This window comes from Eschrichtius robustus, chromosome 2 (genome assembly GCF_028021215.1).
Source record: "Eschrichtius robustus isolate mEscRob2 chromosome 2, mEscRob2.pri, whole genome shotgun sequence".
Taxonomy (NCBI): Eukaryota; Metazoa; Chordata; class Mammalia; order Artiodactyla; family Eschrichtiidae; genus Eschrichtius; species Eschrichtius robustus.
The window spans coordinates 102033339-102048696 of NC_090825.1; the positions used below are offsets into that span (position 1 = coordinate 102033339).

General features: G+C 38.2%; 1 protein-coding gene across 1 annotated transcript in view; it reads right to left on the minus strand.

Annotated features, from left to right (window-relative positions):
- Nucleotides 1-8620: 8620 nt before the first annotated feature.
- The window catches only part of CEP120 (centrosomal protein 120), a 77375-nt gene continuing 70637 nt past the window's right edge, over nt 8621-15358 (minus strand). Inside the window, exons 20-21 of the mRNA XM_068535771.1 lie at nt 14335-14480; nt 8621-10483 (exon numbers count right to left, since the gene is read on the minus strand). Of these exons, the coding sequence (XP_068391872.1) occupies nt 10249-10483; nt 14335-14480 (381 nt within the window). The 3' untranslated portion in view covers nt 8621-10248. The remainder of the gene's footprint in view (nt 10484-14334; nt 14481-15358) is intronic.

The window sequence follows — 15358 nt, forward strand, 5'->3', positions numbered from 1 at the left end:
TGGGCCACAGAGATGGCAGAGCTAGAGCCAGAGCCAGGTGTGAGCTGGGGCTTCTCCTATGTTCAGTGCCTAACACCACCCTATTGAGGGTGGGTTCAGGTCTCAAGGTGCTAAAGAAGAGGCCCTGAGGTTTGGATCCAAGCTGGTTCTGTTCTAAGTGTGTGCTCCTCACTGCCCCCAGCATTGGCACCTTAGCTCCAGATGGAAGCAGAGTTGGAGCAAGAGGGGCCAGATCAGGCACCCAGTGCAGGCCAGGGCCTGTACTGGGTTGGTCCCATATAGCATTCAGAGTTCCAGACCACTCCTGATCTGCTGCCTCCAAGAGTGCCAGGAAGGGTCACTCCAAACCCATTCAGATGTAGTGCCAGGTATAAGCCAGCTCCGTCCTCCACAACTGCACATTCCCCCTGGCAGCAGCAACCTTCATCCTAGTGGAATGCTGCCCCACAGAGCAAGAGGAGCCAGAGTGGGCACTCAGTGTGGGCCAGGGTGCATGGTGGGGTGTCATGGGAAACTGGCCAGAGTCCCAGGCAGTCTCAAACTGCTTACTCAGCCTTGTTTTGGGAACAAGGAAGGATGTGCTTGCACTTCACAAGTGGAGTCCAAGTTTCTCACAGCCCCCCCACCAGTCTTACTGGTCCTCAAACCAGCCAAGGGCACTCATCTTCCTGGTATTAGACTCAAGGTCTGGCACATCCCATATGTGGGTTGAACCACTCATTTCCCAGGAAGTACCTCCAGGCCTGTGTAATACCCCCCCCCCCCCACTTCTGTGTCCCCTCCCAGGGGTGCAGGTCCTGACATGATCACTTCTCTTTCCTTCCTACCTGACTTTGTGTGGATCTTTCTTTATAGCCTTGGTTTCTTTATTGACTTTATAGTCTTTCTGCCAGTTTGTTTTCAGTGAGAATTGCTCCACATGTAGATTTTCTTTTTTTTTTTTTTTTTTGATGTGTTCATGGAGGAGAGACAAGCTTAGCATCCTCCTACTCCACCATCTTGATTTCTCTAGTCATTATTTTTTGACATGAGCTTTCTGCCCCCTTTCTCTCTTTTGGTACTCTCACAGTACATATATTGTTTCACTTAACGGTATCCCATAATTCACATAGGATTTCTTCACTGTTTTTCATTCTTTTTTCTTTATTCTCCTCTGACTGGATAATATCAAATGACCTGTTCTCAAGTTCACAGATTCTTTCTTCTGTATCATTAAAGTCTGCTGTTGATGTTCTTCTTGCATTTTTTTCATTCCATTAAAATCTTCAGCTCCAGAATATGTTTTTGGGTTTTTTTGTTTTGTTTTGTTTTGTTTTTGTTTTTTTTTAATGATTTCTCTCTCTCACTCTGTTGAGCTTCTCATTTGGTTTATGTATGGTTTTCCTAATTTAATTGTCTATATGTATTCTCTTACAGCTCACTAGTCTTCCTTGAACCAATTATCTTGAATTCTCTGTCAATTCATAGTTTTTATTTCTTTGGAGTTGATTACTGGAAAATTACTGCGTTTCTTTGGTTGTGTCATGTTTCCTTGATTTTTCACCTTTATCGTAGGCTTGTGTTGATGTTTCTGCATTTGATGGAACAGCCACCTCTTCCAGAATTTATGCACAGGTTTTGGTGGGAAAAGGTCATCAGCGTGTGGTACAAGGGCAGTGGCTGAGTGGGGTGTGGCAGTTCTGGCTCCAGGTAAGTCCTGGTGGTGCTGCTCCATGCAGCTCCATCAGCTGAGGTCACTGTTCACAACGATTGCCGGGGTCTTCACTGGCCAGGCCATGACTGTCTGAAGCAGTGGTGGGGTCTGATGGGGTCTTTGGTGGTGAAGTCTTCTAGGGAACTCCTGACCTTTCTTCTCCTGCTGGGGTTGTCATGGCAAAGGATGTCCCTTTTGGATCCACGTCCAGCTCATGAGTGCCGTGGTGGTAGAGTTGGCATTGGCGTCTGATGCATAGGCACCACGGAACAGCTATGAAGTTGGGCTCCGGAGTGGATGTCCACAGAGCAACAGCGGCTCCAGGGATTGGGGCACTGGCTGCCCACAGTGGTGGTTGCTCTGGTATCTGAGATGTTGGTGAAAGCTGAGCAGCCAAGGAGCTGGGAGCTGGAGAGTGGGTGCATTTGTAGAGACAGCAACACCAGAATCTGGGGCACTGCCTAGCCCTCAGTGGTGTTGACTCCAGTGCCCAAGATCTGGGTACACACAGAACAGGCACACAAAGAGCACATGCACAGTCAGGGTCTGAAGTTTTGGGACATGCAGAGCAGCTGTGGCTCTGGGATCTGGGGTAAGTATGGGGCTTGGTGGGAGGGGTGGCATCCTTGGTCCCAGGACACCACAGACTCTTTCTTGGGGGGTTGCAGTATCTCCTCTCTGAGAGGTCCATGATGACAACGGTTGTTTCTTACCTCAGTAGTGAAATCTGCTTGTATTCTCCGTGGAGCGGGCCATTGGTATTCATACGAACAAACACAGTGGAGTAGTCCATACTGTCATGGGGGCTGTTGAGCCCCTCAGTGGCAAAGTCTGTTGGGATTCTCCACAGAGCATGCCATGGGGAATGTGGTGGCCTTTGCCACGTGGCTGATACTGATAGCCTTCACCTTTTTTATTTTTTGATTCCTAGCTGTCTCTGGACACCTCAGCTATGCTGATCTCCCCGGAGATCCGTTTTGTGCAGTTATTCTCCAGTTTGGTTCCACTATGTTGCTATAGGCTCTTAATTGGACTCTTGAGTCCTCCCAGGGCTGTTTTCATTCATGAATAGCTGCATACTTGTTATATTTTCTTGAGGAATGAAGGCTGGTATCTCCTACTCCGTTATCTTGTTCTTTTCTGCCTTATTTCACTGGCTATGAACCTTCCATACAGTCTTGAACAGAGATAGTGAGAGCAGATACTGTTTTGTTCTTGATCTTTTGGGAAAGCACTCACTCTTTTACTATTAAGTATGTTAGCTATAGGGTCCTGTAGATGTCCTTTATCAGGTTGAAGAAGTTCCCTTATATTCTTAGCTTGCTGGGAGTGTTTATCAGGAATGGATGTTGGATTTTGACAAATGCTTTTTCTCACTTGACCGCTGTTACCACTTGTACCCAGAATTGGCTATTGACACATTCTATGGAAATGCCTTGGACCCTATGGATTTTAAGGCCATCTTAGATTCCAATTGAGTTTGCCTACATACACACCCCCCTTTGCTAGCTAAGTTTTGGGAGCACAGGCTTATAAACATACTGTTTTGTTGTTGTTGTTGTTGTTGTTTTTCTCATTCTCCCCCTATACCTACCTCTGAAGTTTTAGTGTGACTAGCAACTACTCTGATGTAGTTTATGACATAAATTGTTCCTCTGGTTCAAACAAGTTTGATACCACTTTTAATATCAAATTTAGTATCCAAATACTCTTACAAAATCTGAGAAAAAGTCTTTATATAAAATAACATGCATCAGCAAAGTTTCTACAAATAAAGCTGTGATTGGAAATTTTTTGCTTACTCTACTTTATAGTAACAGAATCTATCAGAAACAGAACAGTGAGTGTAGATAAAGGATGAGGAAAAGGAGAATGCAGAAATGCTATTTTGGTCATTCTTCGCTGTTGACTACATGAAAGGATTGGAGGCGCACTGTCACCTGTAGTTTTTACTGATAACCATGAAGGGTATAATCTCTTTCCTAGATAACATACTAGGAAGAACAATAGTAATACTTTATATATAACTACAGTTGACCCTTGAACAACATGGGTTTGAACTGTATGGGTCCACTTACACAAATATATACTATAGAACTATGTGATCTGTGGTTGAATCTTCAGATGCAGAACCGCAGGTAGGAGGGCCGTCCTAAAGTTACAGGTGGATTTTTGACTGCCAGGGTTGGCACTGCTAACACATGCATTGTTCAATAATCAACTGTATGTAGAACTGTATACTGCATAAAGCACTTACATATAGTGTGTGTGTATATATATATTATATATAATAAATCTATATAAATCTATAATTTGTTTGATCTCTGTGGAACAGGCAGATTATTCTCTTTCACTTGGTAGAACAGCATGCCCCTAGCAATTGCTAAATATGTACACACACTGAAGGGAGCATTGAAATGAATACTGCACATGTGCTCCAAATTTTAAGTTTAGATTCATGCCAGAACATACTAGATTGACAATTACTTCTCACGTGTACGTACACTGCTGGATTCATAGACATACTCAGATAAATCTGGACAGTGACACTGAGGTTCTAGTGATAATATAAGGGGTAAAGAGTAATCGAACCAGTGAACCCACCTGACAATTTTATAGACCTTAGGAAGAAAAAGAAAGGGTATACCAGAGGAAAATTGAGGTGTGAGCTCTTCTTTCCACTCTTTCTTTCCCCCTTTTTTCTTTCTCCTTCTTTCTTCCTTCCTTCCTTCCTTTTCTTTTTTGGGGGGTTTATAAAGAACCTTTTACAGACAAATTTTGAGTGTCATTTGTTCCTGGTAAACACTTACACATTCATAGGGAGATAAGAGAGAAAGAAGTGTGGATTGACAACAGGGAAAGAGGTGGTAGGCCAAATGTGGGCTGGCTATTACAGTTTTTATTGGTGAAAAAAGTCTGTGGGCTAAATCACTTCTGAAGACTATTTATAAAACTTTCCTATTTGGTACCTTTATTCTCTTTGTGCAAATTTTACAAATTTTCAGTTGGTTACCTAAATAAACTTCTGCCAGAAACCTTCAAGAGACCATTAATCTCATCTGCCAACAATGAAGCTAAATCAGGAATTGAAAGTTCCTTCCTTGAGGCAACAACCGGGCACTACACCAGTCTGCTATACTATCTCATCCAATCTAAACAGGATGACTCAAGATATGTGCTGAATATTAATATCTCAAGTTCTTGATTTGACATCCCATTTTCAGGGCATCTTTGCACACAATCTGAACTGAATTCAAGTAATGCAACAATAGCCTTGCTTGAAATTCAGAATTTCTCTCAAGAAAACAGATGGAAATTTTAGTAACCAAATCTTTCTCAGTTTTTCAGATTACAGAAAGAAGTCATAGAAATGAAAGTTCTTTAATGCTTTTAATCTTGCTCCATCTATTCATTAATATGAGAATTTGCTAAAAAACTGAGCAAATCTACTAGGCACAGACTCTCTCACTATTGGGTTGGCATTCACTAAAATTTACAGTAATGTCAAAGTAGGATTTTGCAGTAATATTTCATTTGCTCTGGCCAAGTTTTAATCTAAAATATTGAGGAAAATTCAGCACTCATCCAATGTATCTGCATGCTTTTGACTAGTTAACATGTTAATCAAGAAAAGGGTTGTGCTGTCCAACTAATTAGATAAGCTATTTGGAAAAGAAAAAATATTTGTCTGTGAATTTGTGGATGAAATGTTTCCAAGAAGAAATTATAAATGGACCCTATTTTAGTTCTCTCCTATTATGAATGACAGGTTTAACATTCTTAGAAACCCTAAGAATATAATGACTACATCTTTAAAAGCCTCTAGGGATTATTGTACATTAACGTATCAGAGTCAGTAAATTATTTATCTATAAATTAATCTTTCTAAACAGATTTCCACCCCCCTTCAATTTGAAAGCTAAACTTCTGAGTCTCTATTTCAGCAACTTTATATCTGAAGAGCCTACATCTGTAAAAACATTTCTAATGAAAACATGAAGACAACCCCCAGAGAAGCAAATAAAATGAGATTTAAGTATATAGCAGCCTTTCTACAGTTACATTCCTAACAATAGTGGGTTCTAATTTGATGCCAAATAGAGGTTATATAACAAAATCAGTGAGCACTCTGGTTCTCTTGGTTTCAGTGAAAAATTTAGGTGCTTAAACACTTCCGTCTGTACTTCCACATTTACACCAAGATGGAGGAGTTATGTCTTTGTCTGCCAAGTCACAGAAGCCGAGGGCCCATCGGATAGGAAGATAGGAAGATTGTGTGCTAGGGCAGGTGGCAGAAGAAGTGCATGCTGGAGAGTCTGGGTTCCAAGGCCTTTGTCCCAGTTGCCAAAACACAAATATCAAAGACGGATTTGAATTTTCAAGTCATACCATGTTAAAAATTATCCACCCAGACTTTATTCAGCACTCCCACACCAACCATTTCATCAATTAATAAGACCACCAACCAACAATAAGACTACCTCAATCAAAAAGATATTAAGCCTAATTTAGGGAACTAGTAATCCACTGTGAAAAATTTGTGTCACTCAAGTTTATGTCCATGTTCTGGACTATCTGCTAAATTAAATAACCAGTACTGTTTTGTTTTGTGTTGATTTTGTCATTATTCCTTTTTAAAAGGATAATAAGACCTTAATTTTATAATACATGCAGGCATTACAATTCCAAGTTTCAAGGATGCTCCAATTTTACCTTTAGAGGTTGGGATGAAAAAGTAGCCATTAATTTTCACTGATTTCAGAATTTGCCAACAAAGGCACTACAAACGTATAATGAAGTATCTAATCCACTCCTACAATCAAGGAATGAAAAGATAGTATCTTTAAAAATGGCTTGCCAGGAGGCTCATGTGCAAAACCCTTTTAGTATTTAAACGCTGGGTAGGCAGATTTTGAAGCAAACTTTTTTTTTAAATTGTAGTAAAATATACATAACACAAAATTTTAACAATTTTAAGTGTACAATTCAGTGGCATTACATATATTCACAATGCAACCATTTCCACCATCATCATCCTAAACAGAAACTCTGTACCTATTCAGCAATAACTCCCCAATTCCTGCACCCCCTCCCCCAGGTAACCTCTATTCTACCTTCTGTCTCAATGCAATTGAAGCATACTTTAAAAAAGCCAAACAATCCAACAAGCAAATCCCTCAGTTTCAACAGAGCCGGGTCGGTGAGGCCAGGAAAGCGCATTCTCCCAGTACCTCAGTCATTAATTTTTATGTCTATTTTGACTGGCAGACAATACACAATTTTTTCTTCATGTATTTCTTCATGAATGCAGCAACTATTGAGTACCTACCTGGGGAAGCCACTATTTTATTCCTGGCAAATGGCAGAAAGTAAGACAGACCTAACCTCTGCCCTCATGGACCTTCTATTCTAGGTAACCATGCTTCTCCTTATCCCCACTCTAGAAATCATGTGGGAAAGTGTGCAATTTTGATAGGATACCAGTGGCACGACACATGACCTGTATCAGTAATCCATTTCCGGCATAAGAGGACTGCTCAGAGGTGTTACGGCAGAACATTATCTACCATTCACTATTTTAGGTCACTGCTTTACCAGGTAATGGATAATAGAACAGCTGAGCTATACTAACTGATCGATAAATATTATGCCCTTATTTGGGCCTTCTGCATCTCTGTTTCATTTAATTTAACATCTGATAAAATGCTATATACCGTAGAAACTGGGCATAGAAAAATACTTAAAGTTTCCAATTTTAATATCAAATTTGGAATTTCATTTATATGAAATGTCCAGAATAGGCAAATCCACAGAGACAGAAAGTAGGTAAGTGGCTGTCAAGGGCTGGGGAGAGGGGTAAAGGGGGAATGATTGCTAATGAGTGTGGTGCTTCTTTGGGGGATGGTGAAAACGCTTCAGTATTAGATAGCAGTGATGGCTGCACAACCGTGTGAATATACTAAAAATCACGGAAGTGCATACTTTAAAATGGTGAATCCTATGGTATGTGAATTATATCAATAAAAAAGTCAAGTCAGGTATTCAGTCAAGCCAGACACAATGGTAGTGAGAGGCCAAATTTTCGAAGTCCATCCATAGCTACCAGGGGACCCTTTTTACAGACTGTAAGAACCAGGTCAGTCAGTCCATTCTCAGGTGGTGGAGGACAAGCAATATGTACTGGGGCGATCTGAGGACTCAGATTCGGGCTGGGACGTATCTGGACAGAGCAGTAAGTGGATGAGAAAGTCATCTGATCAGACTTGCCTGTTGTAATCTTAAGTTGTTCATGCAGTGCCTTAATACATCCTTAAATCATACTCAAAACTTCCACACCTGCTGGAAGCAACAGGATCCCAAGTCTATATAGAAATCACTGGGATATACCTGTAAAGGAACTCTTCCAATTTATACAGACATGGCACCACACACACCTGGAAGACGTAGTAGTACACCTCCCGCGCAGTATGTGCTAGCCTTACACATGGAAACTAGGCTTTCTCCGTGAAAAGGAATCACAAACATTTTAAAGGTAAACTTTGTTTCACATGCAAATACCTGATGAAAGGTCTGCTGTTACATATAGTCCTGAGGAAACTTCTTATTCACTCACCTACTCACTTGCTCATTCACTCATCTCTCTACTATGGTCATAACTCAACTCCCAGGCACCGATGATAATTTAGTAAGAGCAATCAGTATAAATACAGTAAATGCCACTTACAAATGAAATGTCTGTTGCTACAGGACCACAAAGAGGTGTTAAAATTTCAGACTCTCCCCATCAATTTTAGAACATATAAAAGTATCTATCTGCAATGTAAGCACTTAAAAACCAAAAATACAAAGTAACTTGATACAGGAAGTGCCAAGCACTTGCCCAGTCCGTTTAACAAAAAAGTAACAGGCTGCTCAGAAACTCAAAGATGCATACAGGTATCATCTTTATTTGATAAAATACATAGCCAAAAGATTACTTTAGAGAAGGCAAACGACACATCCATTTTAGAAACGTCCTTTTGTTTCTTTAAATCTAAGGCCCCCTCTAGCGTTTGAAAACAGTCACATGCAGCACACAGTGCAATTGAAGGCACAGTCACAATATTTACCCGAAACCTTCCCAAATAAACAGAATACTTCTGTTCCATTCATGTGGCACAAAAATCAATGAGAGAAAATGTCTAGCCATAATTAATACTTCACATTCTTGCTATAATTCACATATTCATTATTCTCTCAGTAATTTCTCTATTTACTGTTGGGTTGTTTTCAGATTAATACTTGTTAACAAGGGGGGAGGAAAAAACATATAAAGCATGTAGGGACTTTAATTTCCCAAACAAGAAATATACCACCTTGAAAACAACAGAAAATTTAGTGTCACCAAATAGCCTATTCTGCTTTTGTGGAAGTTATCAGTAAATAGTATATATTTCCTAAAGTATATACTTAAAATTTATTATATTTGGGAATAAGAAATTTTAAACTACATATATTTCAAAGCTCACCTAATCTGTGAATTTGCTAATCAAACCTTTTTAGTACCCTGTAAAAGGAAGTGGAAAGTGTTGCTTTGAGGGCAAATGTTGGCTCTGAAGAATACGATGTAAAGGAATTCTTAAAAATTTATACTGACATGGCACTACATAAATCCAATGACTTAATCTCATGTTCTTTTGTAAAAGACTGATTAAACTCAGGGGGAGTCAAAAATAGTAGGTTTTCACTCTACTTTCTTAGCTAAAGCGTTTATGCGTCTGTTTCCATGTTTTATTACAGAGGGTTTACATTAACAACTAGTATTACTATTACTGGAAAATGAAATCTCTATTTTTAACAAAAGAAAACAATGCAATCTTGAGCAGGAGACTGACAGAGGAAACTTACTAAGCTATTACTTCATATTCTTAAAAGTTAAGAGTATACTAAAAATTTGAAAATTCAATAGCTGTTGAAACAAGTTTAATCTGTATTAACTTTATTTAAATAAATGACTAATTTGTCACTCAATAGATCACATATGGCTTCTCTGCACTGATCCTGCTTTCTGTGTGCGAACTTGTCACCTGCAAATGTTACAAGTTAAAAAAGACAGCTCATCTAAAATGAATTAAATAAAACTAGTTGCATTTGCAAGTGGTCTCAACTTTTAAGATACCTCTATTCAAATGAACAGGACAGCATTTTTAAAGTGCAACATATACTCTTTTGGCTCAACATAAAAAATTATGTAACTGGAAATTACTACAGTCATTTCTCTGAGAACAAATTTAGTGAAAAGCTGTTTTGAAAGTTACCCATGAAATTATAAATTATGAGAAACACTGAAAAGTCATTAAAAATGAGAATATAAAATGCAATTACAAATAAACCAGAGTGGGAGAGGTAGCATAAAGTAAATAAAATCGAATAAATACTATACAATAACATACAAAATTTTGCTTGTAAAAAACTGAAAATTGCATTGTAAAACATCCATTTTCCCTTCTTTTGAGGGCTTTACTATGAAATTAAAATTTAGACCTGGAGTCTCTGTAAAGATTTTCCAAATGTTATTAATTACTGGCATTGTTTTTTGCCAAAATCTCTCCGATCTGTCGGTCAAGTTCACTTATTATTCGATCCTCATGATTATACACACCCGTCCTCATCAAGGTATCCCTTTCTTCTATGAGGCGAGTCAAATAATCATCCAAACCTTCTTCCAATGCACTGCCATGTGGGCCATCCATTTTTCCACTTGCAATCTCTCTGGAATCCTGGTACTGTTTTTGTTCTTGTTGCCTTAACCTGAGAAGTCAAGAACACATGCCACTCTAGCAAGCAACAAACACTCTTTTGGTTTTTGGTTAACAACACCACTTAAAAACAAAATGATTTAGTGGTAAAATACATTTTTTTAGTAATATTTTCAGGAAGAAAACAAAAACCACTTGGTTGGCCAGAGTTAGCACACTTATAAAAGACAGTTTTAAAAACAATACTTGTTTTTCTAATTATAAAATACATGAAAACTGTAGAAATTTGGGGAATGTGTAGAAAAGAAAATCATCACAATCTTAACCAGAGATAACCAATCTGAGTAATAATTTTCTGTATTCTCAATTTAAAAATGCATGTATTTAAAACACAGTATTGCTAACTTTTTAGAAAACTATATATGCAATTCTGTACATTATATGTATCACTTATTAATATAATGAATATCTTCCTATACATTATTATTGATCTTTAGGTTGTTATTAAACCTTTGTTATGTTTTTTGAACATAAAATTTTCTTCTAAATTCATCCCACAAATATTTACTCTTACTAAACAGTGCTAGGTTTGGGGGATACTGCAGTTGAATCAAGAAGAAAAGTTCCCGTTATTATGGAGCTTATATTACTAAGTATTCATAGAAAGTGATATTCTATAGATGTGAATGCCTGGTTCAAAGGGCATGCACATTTTGAGTTTGTATGGATAGCTTCAAGTTATATTCATGATGATCTTATCTAAGAGATGAAGAAAGGGGAGCAGGTGCCAGCCTGGGATTTGGGTCTTTACAATGGAATATCATCAATCACTTTGCCTTGAAAATGGGGAGTATACTTGGCATTACTATCACTTAGTAAGTATACTAAGTTTGGACACAGAGTAGGTTTTAATTTGGAATCTACAACTAAGACATAACTTGATACTCTACGTAACTGGCTACGAAAATATTTAATTTGCAACTACTCCTACCCTTTGTCTTTATAAATAAGATAAAAAAGCAATTGAGTCTAAGCCCCTGCTTCTAGATGGTCTTCATAGTAAGTAAGCCAATGAGAACCAAATCCACTTCTCCAATTACACATGGCGAGGGGGGAGAGGGAGGAAGAGCCTGGGAGGAGAGTGCCCTGCCCTGACAGACAAGGAGCGCTGGGCCCCGGAAAGGGTGCAGGAGCACTGGGAGTGTACAGTGTTGTTTGTTCATATACCTCTCTGAAGCCTGAACTGACTCCTAAGATCCCTCACAAAAGAACAAGAAACTGAGGTATACAGTCCAAAAAGGACACCAAATACCTCTATCTGTTCTAAGAAAAAAACCCTAAATAGTGAGGGCCCTGTGCTTTGGGACTGGGGTGGGTGGAAATCAAGTGATTAATGGGACACTAGTAAAACTGAGCAACACATGGGGATGAGTAAGAGAAGATTTCTGAATAGCTGTTTCCCCTACTCTAACTCTTACAGCTCTCTTGGAGGAAGAGGTCCTCTTGGGAGATTAATGACACACAGTGCCAAACTATGTACCAGGAAGTTCAACCATTTCCCTGTTCATCTGTTTATGCATGAAGGACAAATGAAATTTTTACACAACTGAGAGATTATCCCTATCAAGTCTTTACTAAAATGCAATCAACATTCATGATCACAACAGGATTTTAGAACCCTGTGGCTGAAGAAGTCCATAAAGCTATCAAAGGAAACTTCACTTCCCTGACAAACACTATGTATGGACTCCACTCACCCAGCTTCGTGTCACTAGGAACCTACTGCTTTTAGAATTGCTCTGTTAGAAAGTTCCTTCTTATATTGAACTCAGTATGCACCTTTATACTTTCCAATAACTGGCTATGATTCTGTTCAAGAGGAAATCCTACTGAATTATTTTTAACATGGCAGCCCTCCAGATACCTGAAGAGAGCTTTCTAATACTTTGCCCAAGACTTCTCTACAAATTAATATCCCTCACTCTCCTAACCACTTTTTGGTCACATTCCTTTGGCAGCTCTCTAGGTAGCTGATTTCCCTTAAAGTCTGTTGCACACTGGTAAGAACAACCCAGAGGTGGTTTTACCACAGTGTGTACTGAACACTCCTTCTATGAATGTCCCTAACTGCACTGGCTCTTTGGCAGCCAAGTCACATTGTTAGTAGTAGTCACTTAAACCCCCCTAGGCTTCCTCACATCAACTGTTTTATTATGTCTTGCCCATCACTTAAGAGATTTTTCTTATAATTTATACAGAGAACTCTGCTTTTGTTTCTAATGTATTTAATCTTGTTGGTTTCAGTTCTCCCTAAATCTTAATGTATTAAGACATTAATAATAAGTTTTAATTTTATATGACCTATCGGCAAATAGCTATCTTCGTTTAAACCACCAAAACAGTGCTCAGCAAACAGTAGGTGCTTAATATGTATTTGCTAAACTAAAACAAATTGCTATACATAATAGCAAAATTTTGCAAGGCAAAGGACATGTTAAAATTAATTTGTAACATCTTCCAAACCTATGACATAGTAGATACCAAATAAATATTTGCTGAAAAAGAGAATAACAGTGTGAATTGAGCCCTGTAGCATGCATTATAGACCTTGACCTTGTCCAACTGATATTTATACATTAATACTCTAAATGCAGTGGTGTAATTCAGCTCCAAACCCACCTAATATAGTGACTGAATTTTCCCCATTTATATAGGGATATATCATGGGATATTCTGTCAAATGTATGTCCTATGTATACATTGTGTCCTCCCCAAATTCATATTTTAAAGCCCCAGCCCACAATGTGATGGTATTTGGAGATGGACCCTTTGGGAGATGATTAGGTTTAGATGAGATCATGAGCGGGGGGGGGGGGGGTGTCATGATGAGATTTATGCACTTATTAGAAGAGACACAGTAGAGCTTGTGAGGACACAGCGGTAAGGCAGCTGTCTAACAAGCCAGGAAGAGAGTCCTCACCAGAAACTAACCATGCTGGCACTTTGATCTTGAACTTTTAGCCTCCAGAACTGTGAGAAAATAAATTTCTGTTGTTTAAGCCACCCAATCTATGGTATTTTGTTATGCCAGCCTGAGCTAAGACAGTATGCTTCGCTGCAACAAAAATACTAGTCTCTTGCTAAACTAAGTTAGAAAGTCTTCCTGTACACTCCCCTCAAAAAGACAGTAATTTGTTCTAATACTGCTTCCTAATGATTACTTTTCTAACATGACATACTTGAAATTGTAACTAAGATGAACATGACACTATAGAGAAGCCCATTGTTGCAGAGTAGTTAAAAATACAACCTCTGGAATCAGATAAGAACTCTGGCTCCCTGATTTACTAGCTGTGTGACCTTGGAAAGGGTACTTAAATCTCTTTAATCCTCGGTTTCTTCATCTCAAAATGGGGATAATATCTTCCTCAAAAAGTTGCTTCGAGGATTAAAAAAAGTGGAGGTAGGCATATAAGGCATTTAAAATAGCTGCTGACACACAGGGCAATAATTAAGAGCTATCTATATATTCTGTATTACTTACATTAATAATATAACAATATTTGAAATTTCTTATACTTTATGTAATTAAAAATTCAGTGTAATCAATTACCTTGAAATAGCAATAATCCTAAAATAGACACCCAGGAATAAAATTTAAAGTACTAATGCTATGAGTGGAAACAAAAAAGCTAAATACGGCTACGTTCGTGGCAAAAAAAATGTCAAGAGTAATGGTCTTTGGCAAAGATTTTCTATCGTATAACTCAGCTACATTTTATATATGATGTACCTTATTCTTGAAAGACCTGATGTTGTACTTTCCCTAGACCAATGACTAAATAAAAAGTTGTCCTATTTGAACTTTTCTATGGAAAAAAAAGTAATTTTTAGTTATTATACCTGTTCAGTTCATTTCTTATATCCAACAATTCTTGTCTCTCGGTGTTTACTGTATCTTTTTCCTCAGCAGCCAAGTAACGTAGTCTCATCTGTTCCAACTCTTCTTGCTGTTTTTTAAGACGAGCCATTTGACTTTCTTGCTCCCGCTTTGAAAGAAACAAGCCAGATCTCTAATGTTAGGAATAAATATATTTATATGACTTTGACTTATGATTATAATCCTCCTTGACAGCACCCATGATAGAGCCACACACCACAGATTCTTTCTATTATCTAGAAAGCCCAGGTTCTCTTTACAAACTCTTCTGTGATTTCCCTTCTTGTTATAAGCCATAACCACTCATGGCCCAATCAGTGATTGAGGTTAGCTAAATATCGTAAGATCTAATAGTAGTTAGAGGGAAGAAAGAGCCTGCTGTCAACACAATGAGTTGCCCCAGGACCAATGGTAAGAGTAGTATTTAAGAAATGGTTAATTATACAAAATTATCTAAGAAATTACAATTTTAGAAAGGAATGGTAAATTATACAAAGTAATTACACAAAATACAAATTATACAAAGAGGTAACAAGAAAGATTCAGTAACTGTCCCTGTACTAGTAACTCCACTCCTACCTCAAGAAATAGTATGCCTTTCCACTCTTTTCTCCAGGCTCACATAGAAATCTATGCACATGATAAAATTTCTTTTATATAAATGTGTGACATTCCACACAATGGATATTCCATGATTTAGTCAACCACTCTCTCAATAACAGGCATTTTGGAATGCTGCAGTAAGACACCCTGTCATCTAACATAGTTAGCTCATGAATCTTTCTTATATATTTCCTTAGGGACCACAAGTGCTTTTCTTTTTTTAGGACAGACCCCCTAAATGGGAAAGCTTGGATCAATAGGTAACATCATCTTTTTTAAAAAAGAAGCATTTACTGAATAATAACAAAACTACCGAATCATAATGGTGCACTCTGGTCAAATTTTACAAAGTGAACTACTCACATAACCACCATCCAGAACAAG